This window comes from Rattus norvegicus, chromosome 2 (genome assembly GCF_036323735.1).
Source record: "Rattus norvegicus strain BN/NHsdMcwi chromosome 2, GRCr8, whole genome shotgun sequence".
Classification (NCBI taxonomy): Eukaryota; Metazoa; Chordata; class Mammalia; order Rodentia; family Muridae; genus Rattus; species Rattus norvegicus.
The window spans coordinates 31,328,685-31,347,067 of NC_086020.1; the positions used below are offsets into that span (position 1 = coordinate 31,328,685).

Sequence of the window (18,383 nt, forward strand, 5' to 3'; positions counted from 1 at the left end):
CACTGGCTTTATTTTTTTCTGTATACCAAGATGCATTCTGGAAACCAGCAGCTTTCTCTGCTGAAAACCCCAACCTTGCATCCCAGTCTCCCTAGAGCAGAGGTTCTCACCCTTTCCAATGCTCTATCCATTAACACAGCTCATGTCGTGGTGACCCGACCATAAAATTATTCTTATCGCTGCTTTATAACTGCAATTTTGCTAATGTTATGAACTGTAACGTAAATGTTTTTGGAGACAGAGGTTTGCTAGAGGGGTTAAGACCCAGAGTTGCTGTCCTCGATGAGGAGTTTCACTGTAGATTCAGATTTCTACACATAGCCTGAGTCAGGTAGACCACCCCTGGCCCAGACGACTGTGGCCACAGGAACAGATATTCATTTGACACCACCTGCCAGCAAATATTTTTCTGCTTCTCAGAGGTGCTTTGCTCAAAGGTAAAAACTATTCATGGTCATTTGTTAAAGATATATTCAAACTTTAAAAAAAAAATTTACCTTGGAAGTATCCCACTGAGAAACTACTTCATTTTAATAATCATGTTCAAGGGAGACTTTAATTAGCATTTAACAGAATTCATTTCCGTTCAATCAACAGAGTTTCTAATGGCCCCATTTGACATCAGTTGTTTCAGCAAGTTAATAGCACAGACATGTAGGAAATCTGACTGGAAACAAGCAACCCTTTCCATATGTTGAAATCTGAATTAACATAATAAATTAAACATAAATGACTAAGTTCTCAGCAACAATTCATTATTTCTGCATCAATAGTAAAATAGAAAATACTTCCCAACTTAAAACCACAGGTCTAAAAATTGATTAGGCATTTGACTCTTAAGGCCAACGTTACATAGTGAAATATGTCATTATGTTAAAACACTTCACACAGCAAGTAAGTTTCAATGAATATAAAAACAAGCCCTGAGCTGTGGTGGTACACACCTTTAACTCCCAGCACCTGGAAGGCTCAGAGGCAGGTGGATCTCTGTTAGTTCGAAGCCAGCCTGGTCTACATAGTGAGTTCCAGGACAGCCAGGGTTACATAAGGATTTGTAATTGCTATAAATTTTACAGGAGCATAGCACTCTCAAGTCTGACAAAGGGAATGAGTAGTTAGGGCTCTCACAGGCCCGCCCAGGGCAGTAGCTTGGGGATGGAATGACTAAATTCAATGTTCTGAGAGAACGATTCAACCCTTGGATAGCTGTGGCCAGAATGAGGACCAAGAACTGCTGCACAGGACCACAGGAGACTCACAACTGCTCGTGCAAACTCTCCGCACACCGGATGAGTTATTTAAAAGGATTCACTTAAGTAAATCAGCCTTTTCAACTAAAAGCACAGCCTCTCGTTTTGACTAATGTTGGAACTGCTCAAAGAAGCAAACTCAGGCTCCTCACAAGCCACCGTATCTCGGAACCGCTTCAGCCCACTAAAGGACATTGTACCCCTTATTGTTGAGCGTGTGTCCACACCAGAACATTTTAAATGTATCCCCTTTTTGCTTTAAGAAAGCCTAAATTCAGTCGGGTGGTGGCACACACCTTTAATTCTTGTGCTTGGGAGGTAAAGGCAGACGGATCTCTGAGTTCAAAGCCAACTTGGTCACAGAGCGACTTCCAAGACAGCCAAACCTATAAAGAGAAATTCTAAAAAACAAACGGGGGGACAGGGACCCTAAAATTACAAAACTGAGATTATGCAGCAAAATTATTACAAATCTTTCCCTAAGGATTGCTTCAGCTCAAGATGCCATGACCAGATACGTTATTAACCTAAGTGGGGCACTGAAGGAAGGCAGGGAAGGGACGGCTATCCAGTCAGGATACTGGTCAACACCACTGACTGTCCACCAGGAATTGATACACCCCAGAAAGTCAAGAAGAGCAGAATGTCTTTATAAAAAAATATAATTTACAATGAACTTTCAAAAACAAATTTTCAAAACAAACTGGCTGCTGTTTGATCTGACCTACAAAATGAAGAACAGAGAAGAAGTGTTAAGCAGAGAAAGAGAATTGTTACAAAGGGTTACACATACAGATACACTCTAAGACACAGGTGCAAGCTAAAAGGCCTTCACAATAGAGGAGAGGACAGCTGAAGCACCGTGAAGACGGAAGGGAGGCAGCAGGCTGAGGGGCGGGAACTGGTTCAGTCAGTTCTCTCTGGATAGGCCAGGCTAAAGAAAACACTGGTGATGGGCACAATTTGGGGGTGACAAAACAGACTCATCACACCCTAAACACACTTCCAGGGGCAATATCCAGTGTTGTGCCACACTTACAAGACAGTCCCACAAGCAGCTGATGAAAGCACTTGACTCAACACTTCGAAGACACCAGCAAGCGGGTAGGGCGAGGCTCCCCGGGGCAGGGAGGACAGAGAAGGATGTTTCCTTATTGCTGTTCTTGATATTTCCCAGGCTAAAAGCAGAAAGCACAAAACCAAGGTTGTTCTCTTGGCAGGACTCCGCTTGGAAACCTCTCCAGAGGGCCACAAGGCCCCACAGCAACTGAGGTTTTGGCTCCATTAAGGTCAGTATCAATTCATCCAAGGTCAACAGACACTGTGACCGAGACAACTAAGGTCTTCGATACAAAATAAGAGAAATCAATACATGGAAAACCACATCTTGAAACAGATACTTATGCCCCAATTTTAGTTAATCCAGTCTCTTCCATCAAACTTCTGTCAATCATCCTTTTGAATGTACTGAAGCCGCCCTCTTCCTGGTAATTCAGTCACACAATTCCCGTTAGGAGTTCTTGTCTGTGTCACTGGGCTGCCTCGGTGACTCTGTCTTCTCCTCTGGGAGTTCAGCAGGCACGTGCTCCCACACAGGGGCGCTGCCATTCCGTGTCATGGTAGCAAACAGCATGTCCATCATCCCCAAGGTTTCTAGGAGTTCTCTTTGGTAATCGATTTCTTTTTCTACGAGTCCTTGAAGTACTATAAACTTTTTATCGACTACTGATGACTGGCCAATTACAGGTAAATATATATCTAAAGGGGGACAGGAAATATATTAACTAGAAACATTTTCTGCAAGTGAAATCAGTATTTAGAGAAAGTATATTAAGACACTGAATACCAGTACTTTTAATAATTAATTTGTGACTTACGGGGAACATAACAATACACCTGATCAAATGCATTTGAAATGTGGATGCTTCAGTCCTTCTTAGAAGGGGAGACAAAATACTCACAGGAGGAAATACAGGGACAAGGAGTGGAGCAGAGACTGGAGGAAATCCAGAGACTGCCCCACCTGGGGAACCATCCCATATGCAGCACCAAACCCAGTCACTATTGCTGATGCCAAGAAGTGCTTGATGACAGGAGCCAAGGATGGATGTCCCCCTGAGAGGCTATGCCAGAGCCCTACTGATACAGATGAGGATGCTTGCAGCTAACCATTGGACTGAGCATGGGACCCCAATGGAGGAGTTAGAGAAAGGATTGAAGGAGCTGAAGGGGCTTGCAACCCTATAGGAAGAACAACAATGTCAACCAACCAGATACCCACAGAGCTGCCAGGGACTAAACCATAACCAATGAGTGCACATGGAGGGACCCATGACTCCAGTTGAATATGTAACAGAGGATGGCACTGTCTGACATCAATAGGAGAAGCCCTAGGTCCTGTGAAGGCTCATTTTCCCAGTATAGGGGATGCCAGAGTGTTGAGGTGGGAATGAGTGGGTAGGAGGGGGGGCATCCTCATAGTACAAGGGGGAGGGGGTATGAGAGAGGGGGCAACTGGGAAAGGGGATAACATTTGAAATGTAAATACCTAAACTATCCTATAAAAATAAATAAGAAATCATATGTATATGTATCTAACAGTATACTTTCTAAATACTAAAGAACAAATGTCTCCAAATATTTAAAAAAAAAAGAAATAATTATACAAAATAAATGGCAGGGAGTCTTATTTTCATGCTAAAAATTAGGTAACTGAGGGCTGAGGAGATGACTGTGGGTAAAGTGCTTGCTCTGCAAGCAGTGACATCTGAACTTGAGTCCCAGCACCCGTAAGATAAAAGAAAAATACACTGAGCACCTGGCAGACAACTGCACCCCAGCCCCAAGACCACTAGCTGAGCTCAATGGTGACCTTCAGGTTCACGGAGAGAACTGCGGGTCTACAGAACGTTTCCTTGCCCCACGGAAACGACAGCAAACTGCAGGCAGGACCAAGCGCGACCCAAACACTGAACTTCAGATTTATAAGTGAAATGTCGGACCCTATCCTACATCCTCAGAAGCAGACTGGGTGATTCCCTTCCTTGTGGCTTTAAAGAAGAGAAAAAAAGGATGGCCTCAGTGAGCTGCAGTTACATAACCGGGCACTCTAGGAAAAAAAAGGAAAGCTGAGATTCAGCAGCAAGCAGAGGGTGGAGACTGGGCCCCTGCATGTCTTAGCTTGTTCTGGGGAGGAACCACCTTGTGTTACTGATCTCTTCCAGTCAGGGAGGCCGGAGCTCCTGTGTCTTACTTCCAAGCCCCAGAGGCCTCTGCACTCTACTGGGTCAGAGGAGCCCTGTGGGCTCCCCTTTACCTCAGTGCAGCTGAGCACTGCCGGTGGGAAAGTAAGAGACCAAGTGCACGGGCATCTGATGGTGAGGGGCTGCAGCAGGCCCACCTGGCCAGAGCACCGGGACACCCCGGCAGTGCAGATGCAGTACACATCCATTTGGCCTGACTGACCTCCCCCTACCTCAGAGCCCCAGAGACTTTTGACAGAAATCCAACCACTTGGTGTTTCCCACACGCACACTGGTACTGGCAGAGTACCTCTCGTGTAAAGTGCTGTCCAGCACGGTGGTCCTCTGGCTCACCATGCAGCCTGAGGATAGACACTGCATACAAAAGTGCACGGGCAACAGCATCCCATGCCAGCGGGTGACACGGTGGCCCTGGCTGTACCATACTCTGTTCCTCCTATTTCCAGCTTTCATCCTAAGCACTCTCTCACACTCACTCTCTCCTCTCTCTCTCTCTCTCTCTCTCTCTCTCTCTCTCTCTCTCGGCTTGTTCCTCTTCCCTCGATAGCTTCCCTTACTTTTTTTTTCCCGGAGCTGAGGACCAAACCCAGGGCCTTGAGCTTGCTAGGCAAGCGCTCTACCACTGAGCTAACCCCCTTCCCTTGCTTACTATTTCTTACCTTTACTCATTTAAATTCCTAGCTTACCCTATGCCCACCCTCCATCCTTACCCTCCTAGTTTTTCTGGGGGCGTGGTTTTTCAGGTGGGGTTGGGTTTGTTTTTGGTGGTTTTTTGTTTTTTTTTTTTTGCTTTATGTAAACATCAGTTGGGCTTTCAGTCTTTCTGGAGGCTGCTTTCTATCCTGTGGGCAGCAGGCACAGACTTCAAGCAAAGGCCTCTATACAAACTCAGCAGACATATCCACTCCTAGAGATGTGCATGGGAAAACTTTCCTGATTAAAGTATAATTGTCCTAATCCAGTCAATTCAAGTCTGCCACCATATCCTTTTACAACATTTGAATTGCACCTACACCTCTAGGTTTTGGGTTTCAGGTCCCCTGCTTCTCTTTTTAAGGTACTGAAGCTCAAACTCAGGGACCCAGACACGCTGGACAAATGCTCCACCCCTGAGCTCTGCAGCTCTGACTCCCAACCTTTACACGCATGTGAATGTCTGCGGCTCACAGCTACTCACCAATGATTATTTCAGCAGCGTTAATCAAAACGGGGGCAAATCTTGGCTGAGACAGATTCCTGCAAAGCAAAACTTCTTTTTAATCAATCTTGTAAGCCTCAAAAAAAGGAAAAAAGTCCCTAAAACAAACACGTTCCACCAGAAGAGCAAACTAAAGACAAGTGTCTCTCACTAGGCAACATACCTTATCAAAAAGTTAAGGACCCGGGTAATCTCCTTCTCGTCCCGACCTGCAAGAGCGTTGGCAAGGACGCCTCTCCGATTCAGTTCCTTTATGATGGAAACTGTAACCTCAGGGGTCTTTATCACACAGTTAGGCTAGAAAAATGTCCAGAGTCAGTACATCCGAAAGGACAGACAGAAAAAGACCGCTCTCTGCAGTAAACTGTCAAGCTCTTCTTCACAATCCTAAGTCAAGCTCACAGCCAGCCAATCCAGCTACCTGGTGAGCTCCCAGTTCAGTAACAGACCCCTATTGTGGATATTTTTTATCATAGCAGGGTTCATTTGCAAAGAGGGAACTTCAGTTGAAAACTACCCCATTTTACTGTGGGCCTGTGGACAAGTCTATGGAGTATTCCTTGATGTAGGGACCCAGTCCACATGGGTGGTGCCAGCCCTGGCAGGTGGCTCTGGGTTGTACACGAAAGCAAGCTGAGCAAGCCATTGGTAGGAATCCAGTAAACAGCGTTCGTTTCTTTCTACTTCATTCAGTTCCTGCTTCCAGTTTTCTGCCTTGAGCTCCTGCCCTGACTTCCAATTTCATGATGGATTAAAAACTATAATATATAAAGTATAATACTTACAATATAAGTATGATATATTTATGTATAATATATACAACTAGGTATAAATTATATATAATTATATAACTAAGAATATATAACAATAAATACATAGAAAACTGTCTAAGCTGTAAGCAGAGACCCCTTTTGTCCCCAAGTTGCTCTAGTCGTGATCTTCGCGCAGCAACAGAAAACAAACGAAGAATTCATGTGCGCTGAAAACACGATTTAAAACTTAAGTGACAACCATTTCTCACTCACCTCGAGGACTCTGTCGAGGGCCTTTGAGATCCGAAAACTTTTCAGATCCCTGTCATACCACTCTAGGTGCTTCTTCGCTGGCCTAGTGACCACAATGTCATCCTGAAGGAAAGCAAGAGTTACAGAGGAAGAAAAGTTAGTGTCCACTACATAATAAAGTGATACACGTAAAGTCAGGACACTCTTACACTGCACCACAAGCTAAGTGATACGCTCTGCCATGTTACTATGGCTATACTTAGGAGTTTTAGCTTACATAGATCCGAGGGGCTCTATTCTGGGCAAAATTACTAAAAGAAATAAGTAGGACGGACAGACAGATAAATAAGGCAGGCAGTATGACTGCATATAGAGAGAAGTAAAAACAAGCTGGAGAGAGCAAGATCTCATCTTCACACCTACTGAACTCCTGGGTCAGTGAAACTTTACGGCTCAGCCTCCCGTGACACCAGGGAGACATTACAGCTTCATGCCACTCAGAAGACCAAAGCACACAGTGGTGAGAGGTACAATATTGAAGGTGAGAAAGCACTTTATTATTGCATGATTCAAGGTATTAAGTACTAAGTCCCTGCTCCCCGTTATTCTTCAATAATGTCCAGCCACCTGGAACCAACTTTGAGGGGCAAGAAGGAAAGTGAACGTAGGTATCAGGTGTATCAGACTTTACAGTAAATTCCAGGAACAGGTGGAATTGACCCTTCTAAGAAATGTCACATTTTAAAAATGATTTAAAAAAACACATAATCACCCGTTGCTTCGTGTAAATTTTTCCTTTAATAAAGGTTCGATATGCAGGCCTCCTTCTCCTGGGAAGAGACTCCTTCTTTGCTTCAGACTTCCGGTGTTTAACGCTCAGTATTCCATTGGTCATTCCTACAACAACCGTCTCATCTTGATGCTGATGGTGATCAGAAAAAATCAATCTACTTTAACCAACATCTTATATTACCTTCAACTCCATCAGTATCTACATCCGGCCTGCTGTGTGCCTATACCCACAGTTCCACTCAGTGCGAACGCACTCCTAACAATGAGCTATCCAAACTGTTAGAGCAAAACTACTCTTTCTTCCAGGGCACCACTTTACGGAGAGACCTTCTCATCCTCACAGCAAAGCCAGCGCAGTGTGTGATGAGAACCGTGATGATGGCTGCACATGCTAAGAAAATGCTAATGGCATCTTGACAAGGTTCGAAGGAATTTTCTATTTTCTCTGAATACAAAAAGGACCCTACGATGGCACTTTCGTAAGCTGGCTCCCATAACGTCTTCTCTTTACTTTTCCTCTCTGGGTTGAGACTTCCTTATAACATATTCAAATATCCTGGTACCCAAATGTGCCTCCTGGTGAAGCCCAACAGTGAAGACTCCAGGAAGCACAGTGCTTGTTCTGCAGCTCTCCCTGAAGCCACCCTGCCTCTCAGGTGCTACAGTGCCCTGCATTTGTTGAAGAAGGACTACAGCTTCCTAGCCCAGCCAAGGTGCTACCAAGCTGGACGACCATCTCAGTTACCAAGAAATAGCATGCCCCAGCATCTGACTTGAGGCAAACAAGCTAACTGCTTTCCTTAAATCCAGAGGTAAGACCCTAAGAGTCCGTTTTACTCTCACTGCATAGGCAAGGCTTGTAACAACTTGAAAATCACTTACAGAAAGCGCCAGACTCAAGATTGAGGCTGCATAGTCAAAGCTGTGGACGACTTTGTAGGAAGTGGTGCTGTAGATTTTGACTTTCCTATGAGAAAGAAAGCCTGGAAGTTACCTCAGAAATGCACATAAAATACAGAGTCGCTGATGTTAGCAAACTATGTGAATATTATATTTTACAATGTAGATTAAAAACACTGACATAATATTAATTACAAAGTACTTCATTACCAAGTTCCCTGAAAACTGGTTTTGAGCACTAAGACTGACTACACATTTATAAACCTAAACAACAGTGACCCCGTTGTCCTCTGAAGATCAGACAGAGGCTCAGGGAGCAGACACAGTGAGCCCAGAGCAGGGTCCCCAGCACAGCCCCCACTTGGGTACAAAGGCAGCACCCCTGGCCTCCATGCTCTGCACGGAATAGAACTGCAAGTCTTTTCTTAAAGGCAGGGAAAAAATGGCAGCTTGGAGACGATTTACCACTAACGAAGTAAGTCCTACAGCCAACCCTGTAGATACTAGCTACATGTAGCTACTGAGCTAAAGAAAACGGGGTACATAAAACTATAGAAACCTTTATAAAATATTATATTACTGCATACATTTTAGAAACAGTATTCACTTCTGGTATCTTATTAAATAGTCGGATTACATGTGGAAATAACAATCCACGGTTATTCAAAATAATCCTGAATCCAAAATAACAATTTTACTCTTATGTTAGATAATGGAGAACATGAAATACATTACTGAAAGCAATTTTTGGGTTTTTACTCTCTTTTACTGTGGCTGCTAAAGCATTTAAAATCACTCATGAAGCCTGTGCCATGGGCTGAGTCGACGACACAGTTCTAGAACATCAAAAGCAGACTCCTGAACTTGGCTATTTCCTGCTGAGAATGGTGCTCAGGGCCTTGAACACAAAGGTGGGCGCTCTGGCCACTGAGCTACGGCCTCAGTGCTCTAATCTTAAACTCACAGTACTTGCACACTTAATGCAGGAAATATTCAAATGAGCTGGTACTATGTCTAGTTTTTGTTTTTGATACAAGGTCTAACATGCTACCTGTCCAGTGAGCCGGAAAGTAACCTCTGTCCAGAGCTGCTCAGACATAAACACGTCACCGTCTTGTGATGATTTTTCAAAGAAACAAGCAGCTGCCCGCCTTTTAACATGTCCCAGACTTTAACGTAGCGGCCTCCTGTGGAGAGAAAGAGCCTGTAGGTTGCTATTTTGCCTATCTGCTGCTCAGAACGATGAGGCTCGAGGAAGCACTTCTCTCTGGGGCTCCCTGGGGTGGGCACCAAGCAGCCAGCACTGTCTGCGGGGGCTTAGGAGCCCCAAGTCACAGAAATGCTACCAGTGCTGTTAAGCACGGCAAAACAAATGGGAAACTGAAAATATGTTTTTAAGGACGAGTATAACAAGTTTGCTGAGCCTGCAGGAAAACCATCTTACAGGTAAAGGCGTTTCCCACCAAGCCTGCGGACCTGAGTTTGATCCCTGAGATCCACATGGTAGGAGACAACTGACTCCTGAAAGTTACCCTTTGAACTCCACCCATGTACACATTAAAAAAAAAAAAAGAAAAAAGATTAACAAAAACAAACTTAAGGAACACTATACAGCTGTGGAAATCATGTTCCTAAACACATTATGAACCTCCAGAAAGGGAAGACTTCCCAGTAATTTTACTCTTAGAATCAGAAAGATCCTTACTAGGTAATTTAGTCCTATGATTCAAAGAACACATTCTTAGGAGCTGGAGAGATGGCTCAGCAGTTAAGAGCACTGGCTGATCTTGCACAGGACCTGGGTTTTGTTCCCAGCATTTGTATGGTAACTCACAGCCACCCACAATCCAGTTCCAGGGAGTCTGACACCCTCTTCTGACCTACGAGGGCACTGAATGATGCGGCACACAGACACACAAGCAGGCAGACCGCCTATAATACATTGTACACATTTTCAAGAAAACACCAAGTGGATGCAGAATAGGAAAGACAGAAAAGGCATGCATGGGGAGAAGGGGCTTGCATCTGCCAAGTCTGAGGCCCTGTGGGCTGATACCCAGCTCACAATGTCCACCATCCTGTTCGAATGTGGCGCTTATGAGAAGGATCAATTTGCAGCTGCTGGTCTAATACAATTCCTCCTCCTCAGTCACAGGTGTTAAGGGGCTGCCCAAGGTCACATAAATAGCTGGTGACAGAGGAGAGCAGCATACAGACCTCAGTCTTCCCCATTCGACTTTCATTTCCACTTCTTTTCCACAACAAGAAAAAGAGTTATGTCTGACAATGACATAATTTTTTTTAAGATAAACAGATACCAGAAAATGTATAAAAGATTTCTTTTCTTTTTTTTTTCGGAGCTGGGGACCAAACCCAGGGCTTGCACTTGCTAGGCAAGCGCTCTACCACTGAGCTAAATCCCCAACCCCAAAAGATTTCTTTTTAAAAAGGAGAAATGTAAAGCTATATAGTGCCAGGTGAACACATCCAACAGTTTTGGTTAGTGACAAATGAAAAATCAAAACTATAAGGTTCATGTTGGTAAACACAGCCAAGCCATCCTGACTGCAGCTTGATGGACGTGTCCTAAGGCCTGGTTAATTCTACATCACATGTTCTCCAGCAATGTGCTGCTTACTGGACAGGAACTTGTCAAGAGACACAGGAAAGGAGACCAGCATGGGGGAGCCCACTGGGGGAAGGCTACCAAAGCTACAGAAACAGAAGTGGACTTCTGGGGCCAGATGGCACACATATCTAATCTGTCAAGTTCTCACATTCCAGGCCTTCAGGCCTGCCACTCAGTGTTGCCTTGGACATTTATACACTAAGTGTAAAACAGAATGCTAACCACTGGGAGGACTGTCTAGAGCATTGAGATGACATGTGAACAATAGCATAGTGTCGATGTGAGCCACATACAGTAAGTGACAACTACTGGCTCAACCCACCTACCAACGAAGTGGCCTTATGTATGTAACTCAGTTGAACACCAATAATTTACAAATGGCAACTGATAAAGAAAATCTAAACTATTTGAAACCAACAATAGTGGTGAAAGCTATTTTGAAAAGCAATACCTGCAGACACCAGAAGCCCTCCAGAGGGGAAAAGGAGGACACTCTCCACAGGCTGCCCATGCTCCACACAGAGAACATTTTTATTTGTCCGGGCATCAAACATCTTCACGGTATGATCATATGATCCTGAAATGCCAATGTTTGTATTATGTAAATTTTATTCTTTAAAACAATAAAAAGTTTGTCTATCCACACATTAAGACTAAAAGGAGAAACACATTCCATGAGATTTTTTGAAAACACACACATGACACAACTTAGTACTTCCAAGCTTTCTGCTACGACTGTTTCTGCAGCACTGTATAATACTACTTAGAATACCTCTGACCTTCAGGCTCCTGTCACCATGGCACCGCCTGAGAATCTTGACAGGCACTGACACAGACTGAGCTGTGCCTACCACACAGCTCAGTGCTGTGGCTGCTACAGCTGCCTCTGATAAGCAGGGTACCATGAGCCCACTGCAACATGACATCTACGATGCTTTAAAGACACCCTGAAGCTATTCCCACACAACCCACTATCAAGAGAAGGAAAAGAAAATAAAAAATAGCAGACTTATTCAAAACCTTATTGTTGTATTATTTATGAGGCTAAGAATGCATACGTTCTAGGCTAGAGCTGGTTCCTATATACACAAGGCTAATGCACACCCATTTAAACCCCTCCGCCCCAAGAGAAGCTAGAGCAGTGAAGGAGAAACAGATCACCAACCTGTTACAAAAAGGTCTGGGTTCAGTTTGCTAGCACAGCCACACCTCACATAGTCAGAATGTTCTTTGAATGTCAGAATTTCTTTGGAGTTTGGAATATCCCATAATTTAACAGTATAGTCATCGGCTCCAGAGACCACGTGATATTTGTCAGCTGTAAAATCTACTGTATGAACCGCTCTGAAAGAGCAAAAGTCGACAGATTACAAACCAAGGGGCAAACTACTGTTGACATCTTCTAACGAAAAATGTTCCTTCGCAGATGGTTTGAAAAGATCTCTGAGGGCTGGAGAGATGGCTCAGCTGTTAAGAGCACCCAACTGCTCTTCCAGAGGTCATGAGTTCAATTCCCAGCAACCACATGGTGGCTCACAACCATCTGTAAAGAGATCTGATGCCCTCTTCTGGTGTGTCTGAAGACAGCTACAGTGTACTTATATAAATAAATGAATAACTCTTTAAAAAAAAAAAAAAGAAAAAAAAAAAGAAAAGATCTCTGAGGTTCGGGCCAGCGAGATGACTCACTGGGTAAAGTGAGTTTCATCTCTGGGACCTCAGTAGTGAAAGGAAAGAACCAACTCCAGAATGTGGTCCTCTCATCTCCACATGCATGCCACAGCATGTACACACCCAAATACACACATATGAGAAGTAAATAAATATTCAACTTCAGAAAACAGAAAGTGTCTATGCAAGAGAAAGTAAGAGAAATGGAAAAAATCTTTAAAATAGACGTCTGTCCTTAAGGCAAACTCTGAAATGTAATACTATGTTACTATTAGGTTAGCAAGAATATTAAGTAACAGCCTTACATTATATTTTCTAGAATGCCAGTAATTGATGAAATTAAGTTTTGAGTGCTATAACAAAGGTAATTTTCCAGTTTTTATTCACTTATTTTATGGGTATGGTGTTTGATGTGCATGTGTGTCTGGGTACACGTGCATGCCTGGTGCCCTCACTCCTGGGCTTACAGATGGCTGTGAACATCCTGTGAGTGCTGGGAACTGCACCTTTTGCACGTAATCACTGAGCCATCTCTCCAGCTCTGCAAAGGTACTTTTTACAAAACATAAACAAAGAGCTCTTTCGAAAGACTTGCCATAGAATGGAACCTCATTAAGAGAGTTTCTGTTCTGAGGGTTTCAATGATGGGTACAAACATGCTGACACTTTGCAATAAAAGTATAAAACAAAATAAATAAAACAAACCACTTCAATACTTCAAATCAGTAGCAGTCTCAGCAATGACTTTAGTAGCCCTGAAACTAAAGTTAGCTGAATTCATCCGGGGGAAAAGACCACAAATCAAAACACACGATTTTAGAGACGGCACAGGCACTGGGAACTGGATGGCAGAACTCGGGTCAAGTTCTTTGAGAACAACAAAACAATTAAAGAACATACAGACAGAATCTTCACACAACTAATGTGTGTTTATAAAAAGCATGCAGACAGGGCTCGCAGCAGAAAAACAACAGATGACAACAAAAACAATCACACTGGTGCTTACTTTGTGTGGCCTTCAAATTGCCTGAGGGGAGCCCTCCCACTAATATCAAAAAGTTGAACCACGCCATCTTCACTGCCAGCGACAAGCAACTGACCATCCTGACGAAAAGTAGCACAGTATGCTGTGTCCTTAAAGCGGGAAAAGGTTTTTACAGGCTCTTGAGAGTACCGGCCATAAATGTGGATCTGTAAGACAAAAACCAGTAGCTCACAAGATGGCTCAGCAGAAAATCTTGTAACAAGACCAAAGATGTTAACCTCTGTACTTACCCTTGAAGAAGCTGTGACGGCATAGTTATATGGAGGCTGAGGAGAAAAGTCTACTTTGGACACTGCACCAAATTCCTTAATCTGAACAGGGGTCTTCATGAAAAACAAGAGAGTATTGACAGAGTTAAAGGGCAAGTTGTACTTTAAGTATTATGCCATTTCCTACAGAGCAGTTCCTTTAGTCCTTGGGAATGGTTCGTAGGTTGTAATTACACAGAAATGTGAAGGGAAGAAAAGAGGAAAGCACGCTCACTCCCTAGACGACCCCTGTGAATCCAGGGAGTCAGCAGCTGGAAAGCCGATGACGCTTCAGCGGCTGACTTTACTCTGAATCCCAACAAGAGCGAGCTGAGCCTACACCAGCATCATGCAGATATGACTCTGTTAGTAAGAGATGGTCAGACCATGTAACCAAGTCTACACCATGTTTACAGCAACCAACCCACTTTATCGCTGCATATAAGCAATAGATTTACCATCCATTTTTATAAAGATACATTTTAACTTAATTGAGCCAATTCACACCTAATGGACATATTTTTTTTAAGAATTCCAATATTACATTGAATACTTCAATAAACACTTGTATGTCTTAGCAAATCCCTGAAAGTATGTTTCGTTTCAAGCTGTGAGTACAAAGCCAAAAGCAACATGCTTTAAAAAACCGTTGACAGCTACTGTCATTTCCCTCCCTCAATTTCTCTCATTTATGCCACTGTAAGAGAAAATACAGCATCTAAACCCGTTTTTTGTTTTATGCTACACGTTTGTCTAAACATGCACAGGTGTGAGCTGCCTGCTAAGGCCAAAAAGATACCGCATCCTGTGGAACTGAAGTAAAAGGCAACTGGAAACTGCCCAATGTGGGTGCGGCAAACTGAACCCAGGTCCTCTGCAGAGCATCAAGTATCTTAATTTGACGTGGTTGAAAGTACCCTAAACTCAAACTCCCGAGTAACCAAGGATGACCCTGAACCCTGAACACCCTGCCTCTACCTCCCAAGTGTGGGGTGTTACAGGCACACACCACCAGACAGGTTTGTGCAGGGCCAGAAACTGAACTCCACGCCTCATGCACTCTACCAACTGAGCTGCGTCTGTTTTAATTGGTAAGTAAACTCAGTCTCTTCTTATATTTTTATTGTCTGATTAAATATCATTTTCCACAAACTTTCTAATCCCAATTTAGTCATTGTAAGCATTGTTAGCAGGCACAGAGCTGCTAAGTTCAGAGTAAGAAAGGCAAGAAAGTCCCTTGCACTTCAGATTTGAGTTTTACAGTTTTATTTGCCATTTACACACATGTTCTGTGTTAAGCATCTGCGTGGTCAAAATAATTAAGTGGTACGGACTTTGACGTGAAACTCTAAGAAAAAGTAGATAACAAATTACCCACCAAACTATTCGTTTCAGTTAACAGTTCTGCCAGCACGAGCTGGAGACACTGACATAAATGGATAAGAATGGTCCAAACCCCCTCCCTCATTTCCTCTCAAACTTTACCTTATAGTTGTTCCAGTACAGAGTGTCTTGGGTGATTTTCTCACCAAGTACAGGATATGTCTGAATCACTACAGGTTTATAACCAGCCATGGTTTCATGCAAGTGCACTTTTGGACGGGAGTCAGTAGTCTGGAGCTAAAGAATAGCAGTGATTCTGCTCTGGGTCTGAAACACAGAACAAATCTTAAAGCACATACTGTTTACAAACTCTCCTATGCAAGGAGGATTTTTGTTCCACTTCCTTTCCCAAGGCTGTGTGGAACTTTATAGATTAATGACCAATAAACCATTTCCCTGAAACCATGGAAGACACTTGAAGCACAGAGATCTGGGGTCCATATTGCACCATCTATACATATAGGCTGTATGTGTATATCCTTAAACCTCCCAGACCAGACTGTAATGCTTGAGAATAAACATGACTCGACCTTCCAGTAAGTGAACTGGAAAAGCATGCAGGCCTAGAACATTCACTTTCTTGTCAGAGGAAGTAATACAGAACTAGAAATACAACATTATCTCTACAGACTTGACTTCCTAAAAAATAAAAGATGGCAAAAAGATTAATGTTTTGGTCTAGAAGCTTAAGATGAAATTAGAGAATGTGCTGGCACAAGACATGAAATTAGACACTCAAGACACTCAAAGATTTGAAAGGTTCAAACTGTAGGAAAGAAAACCGAAATAGAGGAAACTCAAAAGTGACAGAATGAGGTAAAAGGAAGAATCTAAGTTCTTAACATGGGAAGCATTCAACTGAGGAGAGTCAAGACTATCAGATGGACAATTCCAAGGATGAGACTCTCCATCTGTTCTGAAGTCTGCAAAGACAACATCAGCAGCACCAAGGCAACCAGAATGACTTACTCTGATTGCTATTTTGATGAAACAAAGCAGACTTCAGGGGGGAAGCCTTGCTATTCACTTCCACCTACAATGTACAAGACAGTATTCAAAGCACTGGTGGAAATACAAAGGCAATATACAGATTATACAGATATAATCTACACCTTCAAATGCTCAAAGTGATTGTGTCTACTAGGAATCTACTCAGCTTTCCTCCTCATCCCTAAGGCTCGAAAAAGTATCAAGATTTCATCTCTCAAATATTCCTTTGTGTGCAAGTGTGTGTTTGAATGTAGAAGCCAGAGAGTCTTTCTCTATGGTGCTGCATCTCATTTTCTGAGACAGGATAAAGTCTCTCAGAAACTCACCAACTGACAATACTGCTTAGCTAGTCGGGCTGACTAGCAACCCTGGGGGCTCCTCCAGTCTCTGCCTCCTAGCACTGGATTATAGGCACACTTGCCCAAGCTCTCCTTTTTACCTGGGTGCTGGGGATTTTTACCCCTCCCCCCTTATCCACTAAGACATCTCCCCATCCCTTAATCTCTCAAATATTTCTAAACTTTAAGTCCACTTAACCCTAGTTCAATTGCACTTGTGTGTCTTTTTTTGACTACCGAAATAAAAGCTATACCGTTTGAAAGTCTCCTAGACTCCCTCATCCATCTTCCAAATAGTTACCAGTGTTGCTCAAAACCCAACACTACCAAAGCATATAAGGTTCCTTTTGCTCTCGCCCTTTAAGCTTCACCTCTTGCTATTACCAACTGCTTGTTTTACAGTTCACTGAACACGTCACACTCATTTTTGCTTCAAAATATCTGGAATGCTCTTTCTCTATGTATTTCCTACTTAAGGTCATCACAGGAAATTCCTCAGAAATCCCTTTCTACCTTCCAACAAGTGTTCCCAAACACTTCCCATCAAGAGCCAGATAGTAAATACTTTAGATTTGGCCAACTAACGGACAAAACAGAAGATATTCTATAGTTAATGACAGAGCAAGAAAAAAAATTTCAGTTTTGACACGAGGGTTCCCCAATAATCACAAACACATTTGTTGTTGTTATTGAAAGAAAATAAAAATCTTTGAGGTCCAGGGCTATTTCATTTAATTCCAAGCCAAATCACTGTACATAAGACAGTATGTTTATCTGCAAAAACCATTCTTAGCTCACTAAATAAGAAAAACAGACACCAAAACAGATCTGATACATGAGGAGTACCTCTTAAGTCTATTTTTCAAGAATAGTTTTCGAGGAAAGAAGTGCGAAGTAGCGGTGGCTTAATAGGTTACACAAATGAAGAACAGCCTTGGCGGGGAAATGCGAGGGAAGACAATGCAAACAGCGAGATGCTATGAAAACAAATGGAAGGAAAATCACTGGACCAAGTCAGACCCTAAGAAACTGGGATTCACTGAATAACCTGCATTACGACAACACAAGGTGTGATCAAATAAACCTTGTAATTAGAGTACTAAGAACATGGAAGTGGAAGATGTTTAATTCTACCTGGAAATAATGTCACTTCAGCGGGCTCTCTTAAGCATAACGTGACACGATGGGCACAAAAGGAGTAGAGCGTATAGTGCGGAGAGAGACGAATACCCGGCCATTCTCAAATCACTAAAACAGAATTCTGTCCTTGGCCTTGGAGAAGAGCAGATTGCTCCAGGGACTGACAGCGGTGGGTAGGTGAGCGACTTACAGAGGAGCAAAACCTGGGTCAGAATTAAATCACGGAGGCAGGTAAGTTCAGTGATCTCCTAAGAAGCCTGGGAAGCCCCAGAGCAGAATGTCCAGCATGTCAGAGATCACAGTGAGGCCTGAGCAGAGCCTGAGCCGCCATCGGGAGCTGTCATCGCCTACCTCCGCGGGGCACCGAGGGTCCGCCGAGGCACCCCGATCCCCAGGACGACTCCCCAGACTTCGCCAGCTCCCTACAGCAGACCACTCAGAAGCACTCGCTCAAAATCACGCGGACACTCCAAGAGCCGGAAACGCAGAGGCGCAGAAGCGCGTCGCGGGAAGATGACGCAACGGCGCACGC

The 18,383-nt window shown here is 43.4% G+C and overlaps 1 protein-coding gene across 3 annotated transcripts; it reads right to left on the reverse strand.

The window, feature by feature from the left end:
* Nucleotides 1–537: 537 nt before the first annotated feature.
* Nucleotides 538–18,338, reverse strand: Utp15 (UTP15, small subunit processome component). Of its 3 annotated transcripts, XM_039102170.2 has the most exons (14): nt 18,203–18,338; nt 17,846–18,054; nt 15,486–15,650; nt 13,983–14,075; nt 13,714–13,898; nt 12,202–12,380; nt 11,488–11,613; nt 9,459–9,594; nt 8,390–8,474; nt 7,488–7,637; nt 6,737–6,838; nt 5,875–6,008; nt 5,691–5,749; nt 538–3,008 (listed from the first exon to the last, which is right to left on the reverse strand). In XM_039102170.2, the coding sequence occupies exons 3-14, from the start codon at nt 15,573–15,575 to the stop codon at nt 2,761–2,763; spliced, it is 1,587 nt and encodes a 528-aa protein (XP_038958098.1). In that variant the 5' UTR covers nt 15,576–15,650; nt 17,846–18,054; nt 18,203–18,338; the 3' UTR covers nt 538–2,760. The 3 variants fall into 3 exon arrangements, with proteins under 3 accessions (XP_038958098.1, XP_063137788.1, NP_001101117.1); XM_063281718.1 differs by having other exon boundaries at nt 18,042–18,338; NM_001107647.2 differs by lacking the exon at nt 17,846–18,054 and having other exon boundaries at nt 1,895–3,008; nt 18,203–18,311.
* Nucleotides 18,339–18,383: the final 45 nt, after the last annotated feature.

Bases quoted from the DNA above. Each gene is read 5' to 3' on its own strand.
- Utp15 (XM_039102170.2), bottom strand. From the start codon at position 15,575: ATGGCTGGTTATAAACCTGTAGTGATTCAGACATATCCTGTACTTGGT. The intron at 8,475-9,458 runs GTAGCATGTTAG...TCTTTCTCATAG, and splicing joins CTTTCCGGCTCACTGGACAG to GAAAGTCAAAATCTACAGCA. The intron at 5,750-5,874 runs GTATGTTGCCTA...TTTGCTTTGCAG, and splicing joins GTCCTTAACTTTTTGATAAG to GAATCTGTCTCAGCCAAGAT.